At 54.0% G+C, this 25,294-nt stretch overlaps 1 protein-coding gene across 4 annotated transcripts; it reads right to left on the reverse strand.

Annotated features, from left to right (window-relative positions):
- Nucleotides 1–289: 289 nt before the first annotated feature.
- On the reverse strand, nt 290–23,353 carry ATP8B2 (ATPase phospholipid transporting 8B2). 4 transcript variants are annotated; one of them, XR_014256260.1, is made up of 29 exons: nt 23,155–23,353; nt 20,619–20,686; nt 18,324–18,382; nt 17,847–17,960; nt 17,628–17,726; nt 17,293–17,354; nt 17,119–17,191; nt 16,769–16,839; nt 16,439–16,518; nt 15,044–15,202; nt 14,740–14,828; nt 12,675–12,871; nt 9,743–9,951; nt 8,839–8,882; nt 8,415–8,580; nt 7,932–8,120; nt 7,664–7,779; nt 7,411–7,575; nt 7,215–7,326; nt 6,971–7,100; nt 6,702–6,846; nt 6,341–6,539; nt 5,972–6,195; nt 5,617–5,700; nt 5,031–5,276; nt 4,740–4,878; nt 2,599–2,729; nt 1,025–2,336; nt 290–435 (listed from the first exon to the last, which is right to left on the reverse strand). XR_014256260.1 is itself a non-coding variant. In XM_082435261.1 (29 exons), the coding sequence occupies exons 2-28, from the start codon at nt 20,647–20,649 to the stop codon at nt 2,058–2,060; spliced, it is 3,612 nt and encodes a 1,203-aa protein (XP_082291387.1). In that variant the 5' UTR covers nt 20,650–20,686; nt 23,155–23,353; the 3' UTR covers nt 442–1,166; nt 2,031–2,057. The 4 variants fall into 4 exon arrangements, 3 of the variants coding, with proteins under 3 accessions (XP_082291387.1, XP_082291389.1, XP_082291388.1); XM_082435261.1 differs by lacking the exon at nt 290–435 and having other exon boundaries at nt 442–1,166; nt 2,031–2,336; XM_082435263.1 differs by lacking the exon at nt 290–435 and having other exon boundaries at nt 1,512–2,336; nt 6,971–7,076.
- Nucleotides 23,354–25,294: the final 1,941 nt, after the last annotated feature.

A 25,294-nucleotide genomic window follows, 5' to 3' on the forward strand; every position in this document is an offset into this window, starting at 1 on the left:
GCTTGTGTTTGGAAAAGCAAACAGTCAAGGTCCTAAGCACCCGGCCATCAGCAGAACACAAAGTCCCTGTGATCCACATCAGTCCCGCCCACTGCCCCATCTTCCAGCTGAAACTCAGATCCCAGAAGGTGTGCAAACAGAGGAGGTGCTCTACCCCACCAGTCAGATTCTGTTTTCTCCACTTCGGCCCACATCTACCCACTCAGTTCCATTTAAGAAACAGTTTCTATCTGTCTTTACTTTTACCACCAGTCTTGGTTAAACATCAGAAAAGACACAAATTACACACTTCTCAGAAATCGGAATTTTATAAAAAGGCATTTTTCTCTTATATCCATAAAATGATATAATTTTTGCAAGTATAGAAATGTGTCATAAATTATACAGAATGTTCCTTAATTACAGCTCATTGCAACTTGGTACTTTCCTCCCTCCCTAAAAAATGAGAGAGAACCAAAAAAATAATATATATATAACTGTATATATATATATATATATTTATATTTATATTTATATAATATAGACAAACCAAATATGAAAAAAAAAATCATTTCCTCTTTGGTATAAAAATCAGACTCTCACCTTGAGAGACACACAAACAGACATGATGTTGGGTTTGTAAACCATGTGGCCTAAAGAATTTCCCTGTCAAGCTTTCCCCGCCCCCATCCCCTGCCCACCCCACCCTGCCTCAACGCAGCCCACCTCCAGTTCCCTTGGGACTCCCACATACCCCGCTCCCAGCTCCACACCATTCCTGAGTAACCCTCTCCACTACCAAAGACAAGGAAAAAATTCTTCCCAAGACTGATTTGGTAGCAACTAGCTTGGGAGACACGTAATTTGGGGAAGAGCTTCCTAGGTGTAGATGATGGAGAGGAAGGACAGGCAAGCCGAAGCTCTGCTGTCCAGACCAAGCCAGGCACGGGGCAGCCGCCTCCTCTGCTTCTCCCCACCACTCAGTACAGGGGCCCCACCAACTCCCGCCGCGTGCGGGGCCTGGAGGGGCTGGGACCTCTTTTACCAGAGGGAGGAGTAGAGGTCGGCTTCCCTTCAGCCTCGTCTCGTGGTGCTCAGCTTCCCCTTTCGGGCCGCCTCAGGCGTGGGAAAACACCAACGAGGAGGGAGAAGGAAAGTCAGAACAGACTCTGCCAGTGAACTTGGGTCTAAATTTAAAATTAAAGAAAATGTTCTTAGGACTACATTTCACACCCAGCTTTAGGTCACTGAGAAGGACGGGGCCACTTTCCTAGGCTCCAGCCCAGTACCAGCAGGACTTACGGAATCCAGGAGTTGCGTGTGTTGGGGAGGGGTAGCACTTCACTCTCAAGGTGAGGAAGGAGACAGGAGCAGACCCCTGTATACTCTCCCCGCACCCTCTGGCTGACAGGCACCTCCCTCCCTGGTCAGCCTCTCTGTCCCTCGTGGGCACCAGCTCCTCCCAAACTGCTCCACACCTAGCCGGCCTCCTCTTCCCCAGGAGAGTGAAGAAACCAATCACAACATAAAAGTCATATAAAGGCCTCCTCCACTTGCCAAATAAAAAAAACAAAACCAAACTGGACACAAACACAAATCAAGGAGAGACACACACACTGTGAGGGGCCCAGGGCCCCAGCAGGTCTCTGGCTTCCCGGCATGATACATTCTTGTGTAATTCAGGAACAGGGGCTCTGGGGCCCCTCTGGGGAGTGGGAGTAAAAAAATACAGAGATTACAGTCTCCCTGTGGGCTCCCAGGCAGGGCAGGGGCAGACACAATCTCTCACAGTTTTTTCTTCTGTTTTTGGTTCCACATCTGATCCCCCACTGGGGCTGGTCAGCCCCGGCTCTGCCCTTGGGGCCGGCCCCCTCCACCCTCCCAGATGCTAGGAGGGCCCTGGGCTGGGGATGCCCTGGCCACTCCTAGTGGGACCAGCAGGACAGAGTCTACCAGGGGAGATGGGATGAGGACCTGGGCAAGGAATGAGGACGCGCAGTTCCGAGATGCTGTCCTCTCGGTGGCCGGCCAGCCCTGCGTGCGCTGCTCACCGGCAAGGGGCGTCCCCGTCCCAGCCGTCACCCCTTGAGGGGCTTGTCGGCCCCTCCGCTGGGGCTGCTGGCGCTGTCACTCTTCTTCCTGCGCAGGCTCTCAATCCAGCTGGAGCTGGAGCGAGTGGTGAAGCCGGAGAGCGCCAGGGAGCTGAGCCGCATGTTTTTGCCAGACATGATGAGCTCCCCGAAGCCCTCTTGGTGGGAGAAGGCGTAGCCCGAGCGCCGGGAACCCGTGCGACCCACCCGCCTCATGCAGCGGTGCTGGGCCTTCTGCTTCTTCCTCACCAGCTGGGTGTAGCGGACCTGGTGGGGGAGGCGTGAGGGAAGGAGCCTCCGTCAGCGTCAGCGTGGCAGCGTCACACACCGCCTCAGGGAAGGGACCCAGAGCGCCTGGGATGGGGCAGGCACGGGCACCTCCAAGACTGCACAGGGCGTCTGTCCCCGGGAAGGGCAGAGGACCACCATCCACGCACTTAACAGAAACTGCAGCCACAGGCGTATTTAAGCCCGAGGGCTTCCGGACACACGGGCTCCGTCCCCCAAAGCAGACAGCCTGGCCTCTCACCGTGTCTGAGAGATCCGGCTTCAGGTTCAGCTTGAGGAACCGAAAGGCGACCACAGGCATGATGCAGACGACTGTGGTGAGCACGATGGTCAGCCACACGGTGGGCTGGGCCAGGGTGTTCTGGGCATTACCTGGGGACAAAGGAGTCAGGGGCCCTGGGAGTCACAAAGCAGGTGCAAGGGCAGCACACCCCCGCTGAGTTCCCCATTTCTTTTTCTGGCAGCCCCACTTCCCCGGTCTCAAAACCTAAGTCATCCCTGGCTTCTCTTTCTCTCTGCTCTCCAAATATTTTATCTCCAAATTGGACTCTAGCTCCAAACTCTGAAAACAACTTCAGACCTGCTTTGTTTTGTCTTTTTTTTTTCTTTTTTTGGCTGCACGACACGCAGGATCTTAGTTCCCCGACCAGGGATCGAACCCGCACCCCCTACAGTGCAAGCACCAAATGATAACCACTGGACCGCCAGGGAAGTCCCCAGATCTACTTCTTTAACTGCCTTAACCTGACATCTCTGTTGAACATCTAACAGGCATCTCGGTTTCACACGGCTGGAAGTGAACTACTGTTTCCTCCACCCCAATCTGCTCCACGTCTTCCCCAGCTCAGGAGATGCCACCACCCACTAAGCTGCCCCAAGTAAAAGCCCCGGAGTCAACCTGGTTCCTACCCCCACCATCTCAGGCCCCCATCCAATCTGCTGGCTCCATTTCCAAAATATCTATGGGATTCCACCACTTTTCACTTGACTCCAAGCCACCATCATTGTCACCTGGGTTACTGCTATAACCTCCTAGCTGGTCTCCCTGTTTCTACCTTTGCCCTCTACCTTTTATTATCCACAAAACAGTCAGAGTGATCCTGTAAAAACATAAATCAGTTTATGACATTTCCCTGCTCAAAACCCTCTGATGATGGCTTCCTATCACATTTAGATTAAAATTCAAAGTTCTTACTTTGACCTATAAAGGCTTAAATGATCTGGACTGATTCTCATCTCTGCCCTCCTGCCTCAGCCCTACCTTCCAACCTCGTTTCCTTCACTCCCCCAGCTCCTCTGCTGCTGACGACCTCCCCACAAGCCCTCACCTAAGGCTTCCGTATCACTGTTTCCTCTTCCTGGGCTGTTCCTGTCCAGAGAGGCACATGGCTCACTCCTTCCCTTTATTCAGATTTCTCTGTGCCAAAGTCTCTTCCTCAAGAGGGCTTTGCTGATGACCCTTGTACCTTTCTACCTTGCTTGATGTTTTTTATAGGACTTATTGATTTCAGACATTATAACTGTTAACTTGTAAATAATTTGTCTCTCTCACTGAAATATGAGATTCAGGAGGGCAAGGATTTTGCCTGTTTTGTTAACTGTTGCATCCCTGGCATCCAGGATAGCGGGTGACTGAATGCCCACTGGATTAATGAATGAACAGATCTAAAGCAAATGCCAAGACCCGCAAATGAGTCTTTCACCTCATGCCTCCCAACCAGTCCCTCTTGGCCACCCACCAGAGCCACCCTGCGGCGGTTCTGAACACCCTTGCACTTGATCACTACAGCAGCTTCCTCACTGGCTGTCACTGCCACGTTCATCTTTCTAAGGTAATTCTTTGATGCCATTCCCCACTCTCTCCTCAAAAAAAAAAAAAAGAGAGGCTCCTGGCAAGTCAAATGCACACCTGACAGCCTGGCATTCTGATTCCTCAGATGGCCTGCCTGTCTAGCCTCTTTTCCACTGCTTCTCAAAGGGTATTCTTGTCCCACCCTAGCTGGAGCACTCTCTATTTCCTGGAAATAAACAGCCTTTTCACATTTCCAGCTCTCTGACTTGGAATCTGGCTCCCCAATCCTGGCTACACCCTCAGCAGCCTCTTCTGTGGGACTATCCCTGACCACCCCACAAACAGTCATTTTGCTGACCATGAAGCCTGCCACCCCTTCGCCTCCCTTGTAGCCTGGCAGGGCTGTTCTTCATTTTCATGGATATGGAGACCCTCTGAGGGCAGGGCCTGGGTCGGATACACCTAGATCCCCACAGCACCTTGCAGAATACCTGGCACATAAAGAGTGTTGAATAAATGCTTACCTACCCCGTTAGTCCCAGAACAACTGTGATTCCTCACTGATTCAAGAGGAAGCCACAGGCACTCACCCACAAACCGGAACTGGTTTGGAAACATGTCGAAGAGCCCATTGCTGTGCATGGCAAAGAGGATAGCAAAGTAAACCGCCAGGCTGCCCCAGATGAAGAAGTGGTTGATGGCCGTCCAGTAGCCGGTATCCAGCCCAATCTGCAAAAAGCAGTTGTTACAGGCAGAAGGAGCACCCCCCCACCAAAACCCAGTCCCCCCTCCCAGGAACAGAACTGCAGTGCCCAGGGCACCCCAAGGACAGGAGCCCCACCCCTTCCATAGGGGAGGCCAGTTCCCGGACTGCCTCCTACCTGCACACTGACCACGATGACCAGTGAAGTAGCCACGGTGACCGCAAAGGACTGGTAGTCAGCCAGCTGGGTGCCATCATCGCGGGTGGCCTCCGCAAACACCCCATAGGGGATGAAGAACATGAGCACAGACGTGTAGATGCCCTGGGCGATGCAGATGAAAAATTCCCGCTTGTTGAAGAGGAGGTTCAGCTGGCCTGGCTCGTACAGCTTAGGGTACTCCATGCTCCGCTGCTCCGGGACATCCTGTGTGCGGAGGGCCCGTGGCACAGGATGCCTCAGAAGCTGCCGCTTTAACTCAGGAAGGCCAAGGGCAGACTCTGTCCCCCTACCTCTTTTTTTCTAAATTCTTTGACAGCTATATCTGACCTCAAGCCAGCTGCCCCCAATCAATCTTTTGTTCAGCAACCCAGGGGAGTTACAGGGCAGGTGTGGCTGAGAGGGAGAACCAGCCGCACCCTGCCCAGCTCACAGAACTGCCTTCCCAGGGACCACAGGCAGTGGGCACAAGTCTACCACTATCAGGTGGCTCCCTTGCAGCAACGTCTTTCTCCCCAGCCCGCCCGGTCATCCAACTCCCCCATACCTGATCGAAGACCCCCATAGCCAGGACTGGGAGGGAGGTGTACACGATGTTATAAAGGGTGATGAAATACTGGTCATAGACGGTCTGGAAGGAGAACAGGGAGCAAGAGAGGAGTGAACATGCAGTCTTTCTTCACTACAAATCAGGCGGAGGAAGACAGCCGACGTGGCATATGTGGAGGCCTAAGGAATTTTCTGGAACTCCCTCTCCACTTCTTCAACAAGCATTTTTTTAAATGCATGCATCAGACAACAGCTAGGCCCTAAGGGGACCAAGCAATGAACAGGACAGACACAATCTCTGTCCTTAAGGAGCTTTAAGGATTGGCAAGTCAGGGGACTGGGGAGCTCACTACCTGGGCCGAGAAGCCGCAGAAGAAGCCAAACCAGAAGTGGACCATGGTGAAAGCGAAGTTCTTGTAAAAGAAATAGCAGAGGAACTTGCACATGCGCAGGTAGGACCAGCGCCCATGCACCAGCAGGAGGCGTTGCAGGAACTTGAACTGGGAGAAGGAGTAATCGGAGGCCAGGACAGCCTGGATCCCTTCCTGCCCACTGATGCCCACACCAATGTGAGCCGCTGCAGAGACAAGAGATGACAAGAGGATGAAGACAGCCACACCCTTCAGACTCACATCACATTTCGGCCCCCTCCCCCATCATTCCTCCCTGGGCCCCTCTCCCTTCCCCAGCGCCCAGCCGCCACACCTATGCAGTTCACTCACTTTTGATCATGCTGACATCGTTGGCTCCATCCCCAATGGCAAGGGTCACAGCCTTCTTGTACTTCTTAACCAGTTCCACCACTTGTGCCTTCTGCAAGGGGGTCACCCGGCAGCAGATGACAGCTTTGCAGGCACAGGCTGTCTCCAGAAACTCCAGCTCCATGTCTGCCTCTAACGCATGGGCCTGGAACACAGAGTGCTGAGAGAGCCCCAGTCTTCTCCAGGAGAGACCTGGGGGTCAGCTCCTCCCAGTCCCTTTAAGACCTCAGCCCCCCTGAAGTCCAGGGAAATGGGAACAAGGTAAGATATAAGAGCCGCTCTCTGAAAAGATACTGCCCAAGCGAAGGATGGCGACACTTACCAGGCTGTGCCCGTTGATGACCAGGGCGTACTCCCCAGCCACGGCTTCCAGGACAGAAGTGAGCTTGGAAGAAGAAAGCTTCTCCTGGTAGGTGAAGCCGTTGCCTACAGTGCGGGACGAGTCCATCATCTTCTCCCGGGCTTTCCTGTGAAGGGGGAAACGAGACCGTGGTCTGCCAGGACAGGAGCAGGGATTCAAGCCCAATCGGGGAACCTCTGCCCGACCCCCAGGTACAGTGCAGAGCATCTACCTGCCTCGGGCCTGTTTACCTGAGCTCCTCCCGCACTTCCAGGACCGTGTGGCCAGTGACGATGAACACCTCCGTCATGTCGTCCGTCAGCATCTTGCAGGAATAGCCAATGTTCACGGCTGTCTCTACCAAGACAGATTGCAGGAGCTCTGGACAGGCCCCCGACAAGGTCAGCGCACTTGCCAGCCCGATGTCCTAGGCTCATGCAAGGACCCCACGGGGCTGTGTCCAGATGCAATCTCCTCTGCCCTGCTGGTTCTCACCTTGCTTGTCTCCTGTCAGCACCCAGATCTTGATGTTGGCCAGCGTCAGGAGGGCGATGGTCTCTGGAACCCCTTGCTGAAGCTTATCCTCAATGGCCGTGGCGCCCAGCAGCTGAAAATACCACAAGGGTCCCTGGGAAGAGAGTCCAGGCACGACCCCTCCTTGCCCACCCTTGGCCCGTTCTGCAGCCCATACCATCATGTCGCTCTCAACCTCCTCGTAGACGCTGGCCAGCCGGTCCTCCCGGCTGTCCTGGGCCAGGCTGGCCTGGAGCCGTCTTTCGGCCCACTCCTCGTAGTATTCTTCATCCAGATCCTTGTAGGCCAGGACCAGGGTCCTCAGCCCTTCGCCCGCGTACTCCTGGAGCAGGAGTCAAGAGAGTCAGCCCCCAGCCCCTCCCACCACCCCGCGAGTAGCAGGACCACAGGGCCCCCTTCCTCACGCCTACATTCAGGTGGTCAGCGGTGGTGTTGAGGAGCTCCTGGGTGGAGTGGTGAAGTCTGTCCAGCAAGATGGTGTCAGCCCCTTTGCAGTACAGTCGGATCTTCCCCTCTGGATTCCGCACTACGGGTGGGGCGGGGGGAGAACGTCCCAGAAAAATTCAGGCAGCTGAAGCCCCCCAACCTTAAAACATCAAGGGTCACCCAGTACACCTCACCCATCCCGGGTCTCCGTGCTGCCCCTGAATGCCCCCGGCACCCCCGTCCCGGCCTCACCTATGACTGACATCCGTTTGCGGATGTTGTTGAAGTCCAGGATGGCCAGCAGCTGGTAGGTGATGGCTGTGCCCATCTCGTGGACAGTGATGGTCTTGGGTGTACGAGAGCGGAATACGAAGCCGAAGTTCCTGGCTGCGGTGACCAGAGCCCCCTCGTCTGGCGACTGGGCTTTGTAGTACAGCTCCCCTGGGTGGGGAGGAAGAACACAGGTGGTGTCAGTGGCCACGTTCTCAGCCGAGTGTCCCGCCCAGGAAGCCCCAGGCAGCCGCACTGCAGACCACAGCCCGAGCCCAAAGGCACAAGTCAGGTGGGGGAGAACACAAGCCAGATCCTCGGCGCACCTTCGTTCTTCCTTTTTTTTTTTTAAGGCCGTGCTGTGCGGCACGTGGGATCTTAGTTCCCTGACCAGGGCTCAAACCCGTGCCCCCTGCATTAGAAGCGTGGAGGCTTAACCACTAGACCTCCGGCGAAGTCCCTCACCTTCGTTCTTTTCTTCTGACATGACGGTGTGACACAGGGAAAGGAGGCGGAAGAACTCGTGCGTGTGTGGGTTCCCCATCTTGACAGCCTCCAAGAGGGTAGGGTCCCAAAATAAGAACTTCTTGTCAGCCAGAGGATTGAAGGAGAAGTTGACGGGTTCAGGCCTCTGGAGCAGGTAAGAGGGCGATCAGGAAAGGGTGGGTCACGAGGCTGCCTCCCAGGGAGGCGCTGTCCTCACCAAGATCCTGTCCACTGTGGACCTCAAGATTCCCACTTCTGCTACCAGCTCTTCCTTAGAACACCATTTCCTCCAAGCAGCTTCCATTTCCTGACCAGACAACACATCACTCCTAACCACACCAACCCTGCCCAGGCACCCTGTGTTTCACTGGCACAGACAATCACCATGGGGTCTGGACCTTACCTCTCCCAATTCAGCTTTGTGGCCCAGGACATCGAACACGTCACCTACACACAGCCAGGACAGAAGGAGGAGCAACGTCAGAGCTCGAGATCTCGCAGAGCAGGGGGAGAAGCCTCCAGCGCAGGACCCCCACAGGCATCTGGAACCCGCAACCCTAGTCCCTGAGTAAATGTCACCCAGATTCACACGGCTGACTCAAAGGACAGGAGGCGCAGGCACCCTGGATCCTCAGAACCCCAGGACCGAAAGCCATGACACCCACTGCTCCCCATCCCCGTCCACGCTCCAGCTCTCCCCCCAGGGCAGCTCCAATTCCACATCCATGTCCCCAGGGCTCCCAGGCCCCTTCAGGCGCCTTTCGCTCTTTAGGTCTGCATAGCAGACAAAGCCTCACACACTGGCCATGGGGCCTGGGTTAGTATAGAAAGCAGTTAGGAAAGGGGTTCACTCTGCATAAAAGACCCCACACACCCTGTGCAAGCCATCCCAGCAGCTCAGCCACAAGGCCACTGCAGCGGGGCCACACTGGAAAGGCCATGGTCACATTCCAGAGACTCACAAGGGCCCTGGACAGCAACACGGGGAGAGTCTAGACTCCACCAGGGCTGACAAGGTCCAACCTGGCCGGGGTGCCCAGGGGCCAGTGTCTTGGGCCTCACTTCAAACAGCCAAGGAGCTCCCCTACTGCCTGGAGCTGGGATCGGGGTGAGGGCGCCAGCAGAGGAGAGGGGAAGCACTGTCAGTGTCTACCTCCTGACCCGGGGTGCAGAGCAGACCCTCTCAAGTCCCACAGACCCAGGTAGGAAAGAAGTAAAACCCAAACATCAAGACAACTGTGGGAGCCCCAGTAGCACAATCCTTCAGGCGAGACGCAAGCCCTCGGTCCCCGGAGGCGCAGCCCTACCGTAGCTGCGGCCGTTGATGGAGCACTTGTTGAAGACCATGATGTTCTGGGTGAGGGTGCCTGTCTTGTCGGAGAAGATGTACTCCACCTGGCCCAGCTCCTCGTTCAGGGTGGTGGTGCGCGCCTCCGCGGGCGTCCGCTTCTTCATGCAGAACATCTTCTTGTCCCAGTTGATGAAGTAGCTGTGGCCTAGGCGGATGACCTCCACGCTGCACAGGGTACAGGAGGTGAGGCTGGGGGCAGGAAGGGGAGGGGGACCCCACCCCCACGGGCCTTCGCTGCAGGCCCTCCGCCTGGGGAGAAACAAGAACGGAGCGGATACCTGGGCAAGGACACCTGGGTGGGGGAGGGCAAGGAGAGCCTAAAGGTGGGGGTCCCCGACCCCGACCCTCCGACGCTCTCCAGACAAAAAGGTGCAAAGGGCCTGGGCAGGCGGGACAGATGGCACAGGCAGAGGAGAAGGGACTGCGGACAAGGCACTCGACCAGTTCTTACCTCAGGACTAATAATACAGAAACCATGCAGAGAAAACAAGAGAAAGTGCAAGAGAGAAGGAAGAGAAAAAAAAAAAGAGAAAAAGAAATAATGAGGGTGCTGCGCGTGCCACAGGCACACAGACGCCCCTGCAGGGAGGGGAAACCGAGGAGGCCCTGGAGCCCGTGCCTCGCTGCCCGAACACAGGCCGAGCTCGCTCCTTCCGCCCGGCTCTGGGCTGCACAACCTGACCTGGGGTGTTTGGGAAGAAGGCGGGGCAGACTGAGATGCTGACTCCAGAAGGGAGCGGGGCCTCGAGAGTCTGGGCAATAACACCAGTTTACAATGGCACAGGCCTCTCAGCGTCCCAGAGGTCTGTTCGCATCATCCTCTTTACTAGGCATTACCCCTGGGATTTGGACTGTCAGCATCTCAGAAAGGGCCCCATGTTTAGGTCCAGCACAGCCAAGCAATGGGGCCACATCTGGAACCCTGCTTCCAACCTGACTGAGGCTGCTGTCAGCATCCAGTTACCACACAAAAAATGAGCTGGCTGGAAATGCCTTAATGGCCTTTGCCCCGCTCTGCTGATCAAGCGTCCCCTCTCCACCCTCCCCGCAAACACACGTACTGTAACCTGATGAGACTTAGAAACTTTCTCAGGCAGCTACCATGGGCTTCGAGTGAACTTGGATACAAAACAAAGACAGCAAAGTCCAAAGATGGAAAAAAAAAAAAAAATCAGATCGGAAACAAGAAAACCTTTAAATAGTAATGAAATACCAGAGCTGCGATGATAATGATGAACATGCTACCACCTGTTATTCGTACAGTAATTTAATTTTTAAAATGTATTTTCCAATCTTGTATCTTATATCAAAATGTCCCTATGAAGAGGATGAAACTGGTATTATTCTTCCCATTTTACATGAGAAAACCAAGGCCCTAAGGGACTGTGGATTTGCCTGAGGTCACGTGGCTACTGAGTAGGCAGGACTAAACCACAAGCCTTCTGAGTCTCCTCCTAATGCTCGATAAAAGCCCCACTGTCCACCCTCAGCACAGAAACTCCTTATCTCCTACTCACTGTCAACAGCACTAGGACTCAGTGGCTAGTGGGGAGATCTGAGGACGATCTGGGGAACCTATGTGAACAAAAACAACATATGGGAAGAGATCTGAGCATCTCTGTAAAGCATTTCCTTAAAAATGTCACAGGTTGGGAGTTCCCTGGCGGTCCAGTGGTTAGGACTCTGCGCTTTCACTGCCAAGCGCCTGGGTTTGACCCCTGGTCAGGGAACTAGGATCTCACAAGCCACGCAGCCAAAATAATAATAATAATAATAAAGTATACAATTTGATAAATTAAAAAAAGTCACAGGTTCTCTTATCTCAAGTGCAAGGCACTAAATACAAAGAGATCTTCTCTCTTCTTGCCATTCTTTCTTCCTCCTGCATCCCCCCGCCCTTCCTGTTCATTCTCCCTGTTAACATTCTCTTTCCTGCAAACATCCTAGATGTCCTCTTACTCCTATTCATGCTGTTAACCACTGCCAGCCAACACTTCCTAAAGCATTCTTTAGATTTTTTTTAAAGAATCTTTTAATGGTTTACTAAGTAAAAGTCCATTGGCAAAGATTCAGGACCCTCCACGATAGGGAACAAGCTTATGTTTCCAGCTCTCTGTCTCACAGCCCCCCATTCACAGTCCATGCTCCTGCCAAACTGTCCCAGGACCAACCATTCCAAGGTCCCTATCTCTGTGCCTTTGCTTCCAGCCCTCTCCTCCAGGCTCCACCTTCACCCATCCCTGCCGCCATTCAAAGCTCAGTTCACCAGCAACCTCTTCAAAGATGTCCTCCCTGATTAACTATGCGGGGAGTAATGCTCTTCCAATCCTCATGGCACTTTGTGCCTCTGTGGTATCTCAGTGGGATGCATGGTAGCTCGGTGTCTTTCACTGTTTGCATCTCTCCTCCCCTACCAGTCTGCTGCTTTTGAAGGCAGAGGCTGTATTACACATCAACTGTGTCCCCTTGCTTTACACATAAGGGTAACACTGAAGGTGTTACAGCACTAGTTCCCATTTTGTTTTAGAACATGTTCAGATTTATCTCCCTCTACTAGACTGAAGCTCCTGGAGGGAAGGAAATCCATTCCTAATACATCTGTATGTGCCACAGCACCTAGCATGCTTCTTTGCACAAAGTCGGCATGCGATAAATATGTGCTGAATAAATCAATATGGTTTTTGTTCTAATACAATCCAAAGTGCCAGGAAACTGTGGTGAAGTTTGCTTTGTACAGAAAGATAAACAGGTAATATAAAATGTTCACAGCACAGGAAGGAGAGGACCCCAAGTTCCCTCTCGAGAATTTCACCTTCACAGAAGAAAGAAGTTTGCCAAGGGACCACCTGAGCTCCCTGGAGAGACCCCAGAGCAGAGAGAGCGCATACCTGACATAGAGCGATATGGGCACGACGGTGTTGAGGATGATGATGTAGGACCAGAAGGAGAGGAAGCCAGAGAAGAAGGCACTGTCCACCGCCTCATCCCAGGGCAGGTAGACCTGGAAGCGTGTCCCGACCTCGTGCTCCCAGATGGCATTGCCAATGGCTAGGATCACCCCCATGCAGACCAGAAATCCAAAAATCTGCAGAGGAATGAGAAGCAGAGGCTAAGCTGCCACTTAGGAAGCCCTCAAAACCAAGAGCATCCCTGAAGGTCACCACTGGTACCCTCCTGAGCCCTCGAAAGCTCAGGCATCTTTTTTTTTTTTTTTAATAAATTTATTTATTATTTATTTATTTTTGGCTGCGTTGGGTCTTCGTTGCTGCGCACCGGCTTTCTCTAGTTGTGGCGAGCGGGAGCTACTCTTCATTGCAGTGCACAGGCTTCTCATTGCAGTGGCTTCTCTTGTTGCAGAGCACGGGCTCTAGGCATGCGGGCTTCAGTAGTTGCGGCACGCAGGCTCAGTAGTTGTGGCTCGCGGGCTTAGCTGCTCCATGGCATGTGAGATCTTCCCGGACCAGGGCTCCAACCCGTGTCTCCTGCATTGGCAGGCCAATTCTCAACCACTGCGCCACCAGGGAATCCCCTCAGGCATCTTTAAAATGGTGGCATGCTCTAGTGGGAAGCACCCAGAACTGGTGACAGGTTCTAGTCTGTCACTGACCATCACGTGGACTTTTTCTCACAACGTTTTCTCAACTGTATGCTGGGAGGGCTGAAATGGTTGTGTAGCTCCCACTCTGACATCCTAGAACATTTGGGAGACCTCAAAGATGGTAAGAGTGGGGGTGAGCTACTTTCAACATACCAAAGAAGCTTATTAGAAATCACCCATTTACTGGAGCTAAGCCTCTACAAGCCAACAAAAATGCCGGGATTTCCCTGGTGGTCCACTGGCTAAGACTCCATGCTCCCAACGCAGGGGGCCTGGGTTCAATCCCTGCTCAGGGAACTAGATCCCACATGCCACAACTAAGAGTTCTCATGTTGCAACTAAAGGTCCCACATGCCACAGCTAAGACCCAGCGGAGCAATAAATAAATAAATAAATAAATAAATATTTTTTAAAAAATGCCAAGTTTCTGTAATGTTCATTATCTTATACAGATTGCCAAAAAAAGTTTTTTAACCAAGACACAAATTATGTCTTCATAAATGTAGATTTCTTAATAGTCAAAAAACTTATAAAGCTTGGAGTCCTTGAAGAAGGATCATAAGAAAGTTTTGGTGGTTTAAAAGAAAAAAATTGAGACCATTGTGTGATTTCAGACATCTATCTTCAAAGCTGCCTCCACTCTGGATGCTTTGAAACAAAGCAGGAACCATCCTGATGCCCAAGGACTACCAGGGGGCGATGCAAGCCTTGGCCTGATAGCCTCTCAGGCTGGGGTTTCTGCAAACCCTTCAAGGCCAAGGAGGAAACTGTCTCACCAGAGGCTGACCCCAGCTTTTGCAAGCTGGCGTGTGGGGGGCAGGCAGCAGGCAGTGGGAGCACAAGAAGGGGAGGAGAGCCCAACAAGGAGCTCAAATTTCTAGCCAAACAAGGGAAGGATTCAGGAATTGCCAAAAACTAAAACAGAAACTTTTCCTTTGGGATCCTTTGCTCTTGGAAGTCAGGGGAAAAGACCCTGCTATCCATACTCCAAATGGAAATTTTTCTTTTAATTCGCTCTCCATCCCCATGAAGGCCTCCTTGTCCCTGGCAAAGCAAACAGAAGGTCACATGCTAAGCTAAGTCACCATCATAACTGGAATCCAGAGAAGGGAAGATTTGTTTTAACTTTCTTTAAGTTGTTGATTCATGCACGCTCCTAAGGATTTTTAAATAACATCTTCCAAGTCCAAAAAGAGCCTGAAATAAACACTGTCTTTGAGTGGTTGACCTGCCAGTGGCTTTAAAGCTAAAACCTGAAGGCTGACTACTGACCAGAGAGGAGAGATGGAAGTAAAGGGACCCGCCCAGGGAGAACCAGAAGGGCAGGGGCAGGAACCATATGTGGGATGCCTTACCCAGAGCACCAGTGTATTCATTAGGCGATCAATACTTGTTCTCTTGAATTTTGTCCTGCCGCTGTTCTGCATCAGCTTAGTGTCAGGACCTAGAAAGGAATGCAAAGGGCTGGGAAAGCCAAATAACAAATCTGCCTCTGGGCTTCTGCCCCGGTCCCCAGACTACAGGACATCAGGGTGGAAGAGAGACACTGGCTGGATGAGAAGCTTGGATCCAGGGCCCACTTAGCCTCCTCCCACATTCCTGCGGGAGGGTGAAGGCAGCAACTCTCACCCTTCTTTCTTTGGGACCTAGGAGGCTCACCTGCAAAGATGACCAGCCCGAAGCACCACTCGGTGTTTCGCAGCACGCAGCCCCGCAGCAGCATGTTCTGGTTGCTCAGGGGGAACTTGTTCTCCTTCCAGTAAAGGGTTCCGCTGAATTTGTCCAGCTTATTGTTGGGAGGTTCGCAGATCACTTCACCTGAACAGAAGACAAGAGTGCCCCCGCTCGAGGTGCAGTCTGTAGCTTAACCACGAGACAGGAACACAGAAAAAGCAGCTGCAGGGAGATGGTGTTAGGATGTGAGCCCATCACACACTGCTGGTGGGAGTGTGAACTGATGCAACTTTCTGGGAAAGGAATGAAACAGCATGAACTCCCATTAAAAGTATACATACCCTCAGACCCAGTAATCCCACTTTGAGGACTCATTCTACAGAAATGATAGCATAGGGCTTCCCTGGTGGTGCAGTGGTTAAGAATCTGCCTGCCTGTGCAGGGGACACAGGTTCGAGCCCTGGTCCGGGAAGATGCCACATGCCGTGGGGCAACTAAGGCCATGCACCACAACTACTGAGCCCACGTGCCACAACTACTGAAGCCCACACACCTAGAGACCGTGCTCCACAACAAGAGAAGCCACCCCAATGAGAAGCTCGTGCACCACAACGAAGAGTAGCTCCCCCTCGCTGCAACTAGAGAAAGCCTGCGTGCAGCAACCAAGACCCAACACAGCCAAATTAAAAAAAAAAAAAAAGAAATGATAGCATAGCTCACAACAATTTTATTGAAGCATTATTTGAAGAGTAAAAGACTGGAAACAACTGAATAGTCAGGGGAGAGCTGAATAAATTACAGTACATCAATTCTTTGAAACATTATATGGTTATGAAAAAGAATGATGTAAATTTCTTTACATAGCAACATGATAAGATACTTATGATGAATTTAATAAGTACAGAAAGGCGGTTGCAGAGATTTTAGTACAGTATGATCCCACTGATTTATGCTCACGTGTCTGTATAAACAGAGAAAAGTGTGGATGAATACACACTAAACTGCCAGTTAACGTGACTACCTAAGGAGACTAGAATTGGAGGGAAGGAGGGCTTTTTTTTATACATGCTACATAGTTTGTCTTGCTAGAAGGAGCATATATCATTATTCTGAGACGAATAAGAAATAAGAATAAGCTGAATTTCAACATGTACAGCAAGGAGGGAGCTATCAGCCATGAAGATCTCTTGAAATGACCGTCAATTCACAAGTAAATGATAGCCACCCGGCATTCCTGACACCCCTGCTCCCCAACCACCCAAAAAAGTCCAGGGCGTTGCATAATCACAGGAACAAGAGGCCAAAAAGAGAAGGCACAATTTAAAGCCCCAAACCCACCCACCTCCTCTACCTGAAAGTTGCTTCTCCAAAACTACTCACCATCAAATTTGGCAAGCTTACTGATGTCTCCCAATTCCGAGGTGACCGGAATCGCCTGCCGTACTTTCATGTTGGTCTCTCTGGAAGGACAGTGTCCCTGAGGCCTGGCTCCCTTCCCTTCCTCTAGATTCTACCTGGGGGCACCTGACCATGGAGCACCACCACCCCCAGGCATTACGAGGTAGGTAATACTTTTACACACCCAAAGCCTTTCTTACCCATCAATTTTCCAAAAGGTACAGACCCCAGACCTGGGAACCTCTTTCAAAAACAAGCTTGTTACCCCAAAGGAGGCAGAAGGAGATGTGTGACACTGAGCATGCGACTTACCCATCGAGTTCTGCTGTCTCTATGTAACACAGCCCATGGGGCTCACTGCTGGAAAGGAGGAGGAGATCCGCCTAGAAAGAAAACCTAGTGAGAAGGCCAAAGACCCAATCCTCCACCCCCAATGGACTCTCTGATGATCCCTCCTTCCACTAAGCACTCTTGGTTTGCTTAGTCCCAAGCATGTGAATGGCTAGAAAGGAGGCATATTAATATGACACAGAAGCTTCCCACTCAAGGAGGTTTCCTCCCATGGGTGTTTAAGAGGCAATAGTCAATCAGGAAAGACTCATCCCTTTCTGCCAAAGTAAAGGTAGAGCCCTGTAGGCCTAGAGGGGCACCTTGTCCCTTACCGCCACAAACTGGTTATTTTCTAGCTTGATAATATCACCAACACAGACATTCATCCACTGCTCTTGCTGGAGGCTGAGGCAATGAGAAGATAGAGGAGAGGCTGTCAGTAGCTAGAGAAGTTCCCAGGGGACCCCTTTCTTCCCCAAGGCCCTCAGTCTCCAAAGGGCACTCACATTCCATTGATCAGCACCTGAGACTGACGGTTATTCACCTGGTTATCACTCTTGTGGCGGAACTGAAAAGAGGAAAGAAAGGTAAGACACCTTCTCCCGCTCCAAGGGACTTAGATGATCAGTGGAATGCAGAGCACGCTGGGTACCACCTTGTCTACACCTGTTCACAGGTCTACTCTCTTCCTGACTCCCCCTCCCTACTCTCAGCCAAGATATCATGGATCTAGCTGGACCAGGTAAGGGATGGCAAGGTCACCGAGGAATTGTGCTGGGTGGAGGAAGGTGAGTTGTGGGGTGGGGGGTGGGAAAAAGGTAAAAGAACGACAACAACTCACATAGTCATCAGTGGCGTCTTTAACAGCTGTGATTGTGAGGACAAGAACCAAAGGCACAATGGTGGTGAACCAGGACAGGGAGGAGATCTGTGGGATCAACTGAAAAAAGGAAAGAGAAGTCACGCCTCCAAGGCCCCGTCCTCGTTTCCCCTAGACCTTTCTCTTCCTTGACTTTATTTCGCTTTGTGAGTTGCAAAGGGTTTACCACAGGTCACTTACCTGCAGAATGAGAAGGAACAGGAAGTAGGTATTGGCAACTTCCTGGAACTGCTCAAAGAGGTTGACAGGCAGGAAGGTGAGAATATTGTACTTGGAGGTCTTGATGCAGTTACTCTGTGGCAGTGGGAGAGAAGATCATGAGGCAGCCTCCAACCCCAACCCAGAACGAGACTGAGGCTGCCTCCTCCGTCTACACTTTCCAAACCTCTCTCCCCAAAAGCCAGTGACCAGAGGTGTGGGAGGGCGAAAGAGGAGGAGAGAAGAGAGTCTCACGGGGTCAATGTATCCTGCTTCACTGACAGGTGAAGGCCATGAAAAATTCAGCACATAGCAGGTGGAGAGTGGTGAGGAGGCTGCCTTCCCCTCCCTCAAGCACTCTCCCAGCAGTCAGCCCTCTGTCCCAGCCTAGGACAGATGGGATGCACCTTTCCCCTTTCTGACTCAGGAGGAGAGCACAGGTGGTCTAGAGCCACTTACCGCATACTGGAATCTCTCATTGTATTCTCGGTCATTGGCCCGCGCCCTCCTTTCTTCTTCTGCAACAGAATGATGCTGCAGTCAGGAGCAAACTGAGGCCTGGCCCAACACCTTGTCAGGCCCACCCCGCTCTATGGGTTTTCCACTGAGGGCCCTTGGTTCCTTCCACAGCACACAGTTTTTAAGGAGTTAGCACCACACCTGAGGTGCCACTAAAGTCTTCCCTCTAGTCCACCTCTCACCACCAGCCTGACCACTGGGCTCTGCAGGTATTACATTCTCAGGACAAGATGCCTTCTCCTTTCCTCACCAACAACCATCAAGGTCTTCCACTGGGGACACTCAGTTTCTCTCCCCCATCCTTCTAATTAATGCTGTAGGAATTAACGGTCTTGGGTATCTCCAGAGGAACAGCAGCTGAAGACACTAAGCTTCCTTCTCCTGGAAACCCCTGCAGATCCAGCCACGGTACTGCCCTCCTCCTAACCTAGTGGGTGGGGTGGGTGGCAAGACAGAGGGTCACTGTGCCCTGTAACTGCTCTGCGGCAGCAACCCAGCCCCACGTGCAGTCCCCCCTACAGAAGCCTCTGCTTGTCACATGTCATCAGCAGCGGCTTCTGACTGGCCCACAATGACATCATCTTATTTCAAAGCTCATCTTCAAGTCGGGGGGCGGGGGCTGGTCAGGGATATGGGTCATGCAGACTGAGACAGAGATGAAAGAGGGAGGAATGGGATGTAGTTGAAGCAGTTGCTCTCTAACCGTAACCTTTCTTGTGCCATCTGCACATATTTCCCCTAAACAACACATCTGTCACTGAGTGACAAATGAACTACACCTATTCTGAACACCCACAAATCTGGGACTGCAGGCACCAAGTTCAGGTCCCAAAACATGGGGTTGTCCTAGGAAGGGTTCTCCAGCCCATCTCCCATGGTCACGACCACAGGCTGAAAAAGGGGGTACCCTGGTTAGGTAGTAAACATAATGCAAACCTGTCCTGGAGCCAAAGGCAGCATTCCAGACGCCTTCCCTCACCCCCTTCCAAGCCCCCTGCAGAGCACACTGCAGTAACAAAAACCTCAGACCACAGGCATCCTCTGCCTACCCAGAGTGCTCCTTCCCTGCGTGGTCACCTTACTCCCAAAACTTCTCCAGAGGCGACCCCTCAGGCTGAGTCGCCTGTACAGTCACCAAAGACCATGCAAAAGGAGAGGTAGGGACCAAAACCTTCGGAGTCAGGATCTCTGGGTCTGCAGAGGACATGGGCAGGCTGGGGGAGGCCGGGGACAAGCGAATGTGAGGGAGGGAGGGGGTAAATTACGGGCTCGGGAGAGCTGCCAGTCGCTGCCTCCCGTTACCTGTCCCCCAAGAGGGCTTCTTTCGGCTCCAGGAGGGGGGAGCCCCGGCCCGGGCCCACTTCTCGGGCATCTCCTTGGGGACCGTCATGATCCCAGTTTGAGCGGGGGAAGGGCGGGCTGTCTGTTGGTCTGTCCTCGGCCTCAGCGGCTCCGATGGGGTGGCCCCCCGGGGAGGCACCGGAGCTGCGGCAGCTCAGAGTGGAGCCCCGGCCGTGTGGCGCGCGCCCCACCTGCAGCCCCGGCCATCCTCCCGGCCGCTCGCACCCGGCGACGCCGCGCGCTCTGCTGCGCCGCCCCCGCCCCCGATGCCCCCCGCGGACGCCAGCGCGCTCTGAGTGGCCCCGGACACGACTCGCACTCCCTGGGCTCCGCCCCCGCCCGCTCCCCCGACTGCAGGGGTAGCCGCCTGCCAGCGCGCCGCGTAGGCGAAAGCCAGCACGGAGTCCCGCCTCCCTCGGCCCGGCCAATGCGGGTGAGGGGACTGCCAGCGTTGTCCGGGGCAACCGCTTTCATCCCACCGCCTCCCACCCCCACCCCCGCCCTCAGGAAAACAAGGAGGACCTGGCCTTGGATGGGAAAATGAGGGGAGGAAACGAAGTGCGAGGACGGAGAGGAGATGGTGGGAACACAGCACCCCGGGCTCCCCAGACCACGGAATAGGAGCTCCAGGTGCCCCAAGATAAGATAAGAGTCTACGTGTTTGGGGGTGAGGGGCAGGTACTCAGCACCCTCCTGGGGAAGAACCCAGCTCAGGGAATCAAGGCTAATAATTCGGTTTCCTAAGGCTCCCCGCAGGATGGATAGGGCCTGCAATCTACCCTCCTTCATGCTCATTACCTGTCGTCCCTCTTCCCTTTGCTCCCTGAGCCATAATAACACCCACTCTTGATGGTCCCAGGGATTCCCCCCGACCCCGCCTCCTGCCTGTCTTACCTGGGGGGCGCTTTTTTGCACACAGTGCCATCTCACCCAGCAAGGTCCCAGCAATCCCATGGGAGACCCTGCAGGAAGGTGACATATGCATGAGGTCAAGAAACTGAGGGTAACCTTCATTCCCCTTTTCAGACTCCTCCTGAAGGTTTTCTTCCCCAGTTCTGAACTTGCCCCTCCCCCAGCCTTCCCCACTAACTCCACAGCAACACTCTGCTCTTACTACCCTGATAGGTCCCTGAGAAAGAAAAGGGAACTTCCCCACCGCCTCCCCCCATGCCTCTGCCTTGGATAACATGAGGGGACTGACCGCTTACAAAAACCAAGACCTGCTGGGAAAGGAAGGGGGCAAAGAGAAGAGGCCAGATATTGACAGGAGGGGCACAGCTCTCAAGGTACCCACCCCAGGGACAAAGGATGCCCCATGTGCCCTCCTGGTGGCAGTGAGTGGGTGCCTGTGTTTGCTGGAAAGCAGAATTTCCACTAAAGGGTGGGGTTGAGGGAACATGAGCCAGGAAACACCTGGCAGAGCATCAGGAAACAGGGTGGGCAGGCTCCACCCTTCTCAAAAAGCTTATAATCTTCCCATCCCCCCTCCATTACTGGGGCTTCCATTATCACCTCCTCCAGGGGAGCTCACTTTAGAGGCTTGGCCTTCACTTCCTGCACACAGTCCCCAAACCACTTCCTCTCAGTCTGGGTCAACCGCCCTTCTGGGCCAGCAAAGGGGTCTTTTCAACCCTGCTGGGGAGTCATCCCTAGCTCTCTCTCTCTCACCCCAAGCCTAGTCCAGTCAGTATGGCACTGGGTGCAAGCTCAGGGAGCATCAGTCAGATGGACCTCTGCTTCTTTCTATCTCCCCATGTCCTTCCTTTCACCTAAAAAGATAAAAGCCCTGGCCTATAGACAGGGTCACAGAGCCTCATCCCAGCTTGGCTCAAAGGAAGCTGCCAGCCAGGTCCTGGGTCCTCTTGTCCACCTCCTCTTTCTTCGTCTGGGTGGAAAGCCTTCATCCCCCTTGGTTCCCCTGTCTCCAGCCTCCTGGGAACACCCTGCCAGCCTGTCAGCTCCAAGAGATACTAATTGTCTGTCTGCCCAGCCTCTATAATTACACACTCTGGCCAAGGCCCTGTCACCCACACCAGTTCTTCGTTCACTAAGCCGGACTCCCTTCCTGAACCCCAATCAGGCAATACCTAGAGCCAGAAGTCCTTTTCCTCTCTGACCCTCCCCAACCCTGGCAACCAAGGGTGCCTGGATCAGGAAGAAAAACCTCATCCACGTTTTCGAGATGCCAAGCCTTCCTACAAGGCCCCCAGCCAGGGTCTCCACCCAGTCTAGAGTATGAGTCATAGGAGGGTGGGGCATGGAGAGAGAGGTTAAAAGAGAGGATGCAAGGGTGGGCATCACAAGTTCCATAGCCAGCCCCGCCCTCAGGGAGGGAGGCAGTCAAGAAACACTATCAGCCTGAAGATCAGGGTTTGACTCCTATGAAAGAAAGAGTTAATGAAGGAGCCGCACAGGCTCTCAGGAGCCAGGAGTCTGGACACTGCCCAGGAAAGTTGTTTTACCTCTAAGACCCTGGGGAGACTGAAAGCTGGCTGGCCCCAGACTTCAACCCCTCTGGGGTGCCATAATAGGGAAGGAAAGGGAGCGGGGAGACCTGGGAACAGGGACCCTCTCACTTCTCCTTCCCAATCTCACACAGCCTGGGTTTTCTGAGCCCAGGCCCATTAGCCACGTCGCTCTGCCCCGTCACCCTGCCCCAGCCCCCTCTGCAGCCACATTTGGGATAAAAATAGCCAGCTCTGGGAAGAAGGCAATGCTCCATGGAGGAAAACGGCTCCTCCTCTAGGCCTGGCCCCTGCTCCCCTCCAGTCCAAACCCAGGAAGCCTGACCCCTTCTTTTAGAGGAAGCTGGCAGGGATATTTATGGGCAGGTCAGGAAAACAGAAGAGAATGGAATCCAAGACCCCCAGCTCACTTGCCCCCAACACCTGGACACTTTCCATGGCCAAGGACAGAACCCAGGACTCTCTCCCAGCTCTGGACTCCCAGAGCTAGGACCTCGCCTGGCACCCTTGGTCTTCCTCACGCACAGAGACCTCCACCTTACAGAGACAGCGCCTACCACCCCCAAACTCCCTTCTCCGGGCACCCAAACCCTCGGACCCCGGGTACTCCCCTCACCCCCACGACTCTGGCCGGTTCTCCCCTCTCCGCTGCTCCATAAGCTTCTCCTCCGCACTCCCGCGCCCCTTTGCTAGTCTCCACGCGCCCCTTCAGCACCCCACCCTCCCATCCTGCGGACGGCCTCGCGAATCTTCCCCACCCTCAGGCACCCAACACCATCTTCTCTCCAATCATCCACTCCCCCTCCTCCGTCTCACCGCAGCTCCGACTCCCTGTCCCCTGTCCTCCCTGCCCACACCCCCCGCCCCGGCCCCTCCAGTCCCGAGTCCGCGTCCGCAGCAGCATCTCCCCCTGCCCTCCCGGCCCCGCGCTCCTGGGCTGCTGCCCCCGCCTTGCCAAACCTCACCTCAGCGCTCAGCGCTCGGCGCCCGCCCCGGCGGCCACGTCCTGCCCATGCCGGGGGCTGCGGCGGGGGGCGCTCGGCTCAGCTCCCCGCGGGCTCCCGCCCCCCCCAGCTGCAGCCCCTCTCCCCCCCCGGGCCTCGGCCCGCTACTTTGTGTCAGTTTCGGCCACGGCGGGGCGGAAGTGACGGAGGTGGCGGGAGAGGGCGGGGGGCGGGAGGGGGTTTTGGGGAGGGATGAGGGAGAGGGAAGGCGGGAGCCGCCATCTTTGTGCGGGGCAGGGGGAGGGTCTTAACCCCTCTGATGCGCCTCCGCAGTGTGAGGCCGTGATCCCCACCCCACCCACTCTCCGATCCATCCCCGGTCAAAAACAAACAAACAAACAAAAGTCTGGAGGCGAGAGAGCGCTGAGATTTTTTTCTTTTTTTATTTGCAAAAAAGGAAACAGAAGAACGCTGTTTATCTGCTAATGTGTGAGAGAGTTAGGGAAGCGGTGAACGACGAGCATTTTCCTCCGCGCCAGCTTTCTTTACCCCTACACTCATTCCCTCTGTTCCTTCGCCTTCTCTCCTCGCCCTGGCTCATCTCACTGTTCACCCTCTCCTTCAATGACACAGCCCGGAATGTCTAGGTATTGGGTCGTGCCTCAGTTTCTCCCGCTTGCTCTCCCAGTCTCTAGGCGCTTGCATGCCTGTGTTCCTCTGGCGGCCCTCCCTTTTTCCCCCCACCACGCCCCCTTGGTGGAGGCGGCTCCCCCTACCCCTAATTACTATCTGCGGGGTGCTGAATCTAGGCGAGGCGCCCCAGTGAGCGGAAAGGCGGGCGGCGCTGAGGTTACGAGAGCAAGGAGTCAGGCAGTGGGAACCAAGCTTTGGAGGAAGTCCCCTGGGTTATGCCCCGCACTGGATGGTCGGCCCCCACGATCCTGCGGATTCCCGCAACCTTCCCAATCTGGGTTCCAGGGTGCGCACCCTCTGGCGGCTACTTTGAGGAACTGCGTTCCTGGAAGTCCAGGGTCCGAAAACCTGCCTGGGGCAGGAGGGGGTGAAAAGCCTGGGTCCCTTACCTGATCCTCCTCAATTCTCCCTGTCCAGGCATCCTCCCCAGTTTAGGAGGAAGCGATGCCTAGATGAATAAACGGAGAAGCTGCCCACGGCCTGGTGTATTAATAAAGAGAAAAAACATCTTGTCACCAGGCATGGGTCTCTGGCCCTCTTCAGTGTCCATGAGGGAGGTGAGGACTGTCATGTCAGAATCACAGCTTACTCTCCTGCACCTGAGTTGCGGCAGGACTTTCCAAGTCTGAGGCTTCAGGTTGGGCACACTCTAGATCCTGAGCTGGCTCTGAGTGCTCAGGATGGTGCAGAGGCACCAGCCGCTGGTGTGTGGCTGTGCTAAGTGTGGCCCTCACTAGAGGGCCTACCACCAGCCATTGCCAGCGCTACAAGAGAAGATCAGAAGGGCGATATCAGGGTGAGTCCCTTAGCCGTCCCTCTGAAGGACTGGCGGTAGTAGTAAGAGAACTCCCTAAAGCAGTTCCTGGGGTGATAGACACCAGAAAGAAGGTGTCTTGGCACCAGAGCATAGCGCTTAGAGAGGAGACCCCAGGAGAGCTTGGTCCAGCCTCTTGCCTTAGGGAATTATCTGAATATCTGTGTTTTGTTGATGAGATTACTAATGTCCAAACAGGTAATGTGATGTGCCCAAGAACACAACCTGTAAATGTCACTGTTTCAATGGAAAGAGTGGAGGGGGAGGCAGGGGACAAAAGAGAAAGGGAGAACTTGGGCTTAGAGGAGGTTCACTGTCCTAAGAGGCCAAGAGAACTATTTAAAAGGAAAGATCTGGGGACCGAGGGTTAGAGCCCTTAGCAGAGCGATGAGTGGAAGGACGGCACCAGGGGAGGCCGTCTCTCCCCTGAAGACTTCAGGGCCCCAGCCAGCCACATAGGTGAAAAGCCGTGGGTCGAGGTCCCAGGCAGGGTTGATTGGGAACCCACAGCTGGCACCCATGGATAGCCTGATGGCCAGGATCAGCAACCCCACTACCACAGGCTCCACACCCGCAGGCACTCCCTTGTTCCGTGTGTCCAGGATGGCTAAGATCCCCACAGTCAGCATCCAGGTACCCAGAACCTTGGAGTGG

The sequence above is a fragment of the Balaenoptera physalus genome, assembly GCF_965194825.1.
Source record: "Balaenoptera physalus genome assembly, chromosome: 1".
NCBI classification, from domain to species: Eukaryota; Metazoa; Chordata; class Mammalia; order Artiodactyla; family Balaenopteridae; genus Balaenoptera; species Balaenoptera physalus.

Bases quoted from the DNA above. Each gene is read 5' to 3' on its own strand.
- ATP8B2 (XM_082435261.1), bottom strand. From the start codon at position 20,649: ATGGCACTGTGTGCAAAAAAGCGCCCCCCAG. The intron at 8,883-9,742 runs GTAGGGCTGCGC...GGCTGTGTGTAG, and splicing joins CATCAACGGCCGCAGCTACG to GTGACGTGTTCGATGTCCTG. The intron at 6,196-6,340 runs GTGAGTGAACTG...TTGTCTCTGCAG, and splicing joins CGATGTCAGCATGATCAAAA to CGGCTCACATTGGTGTGGGC.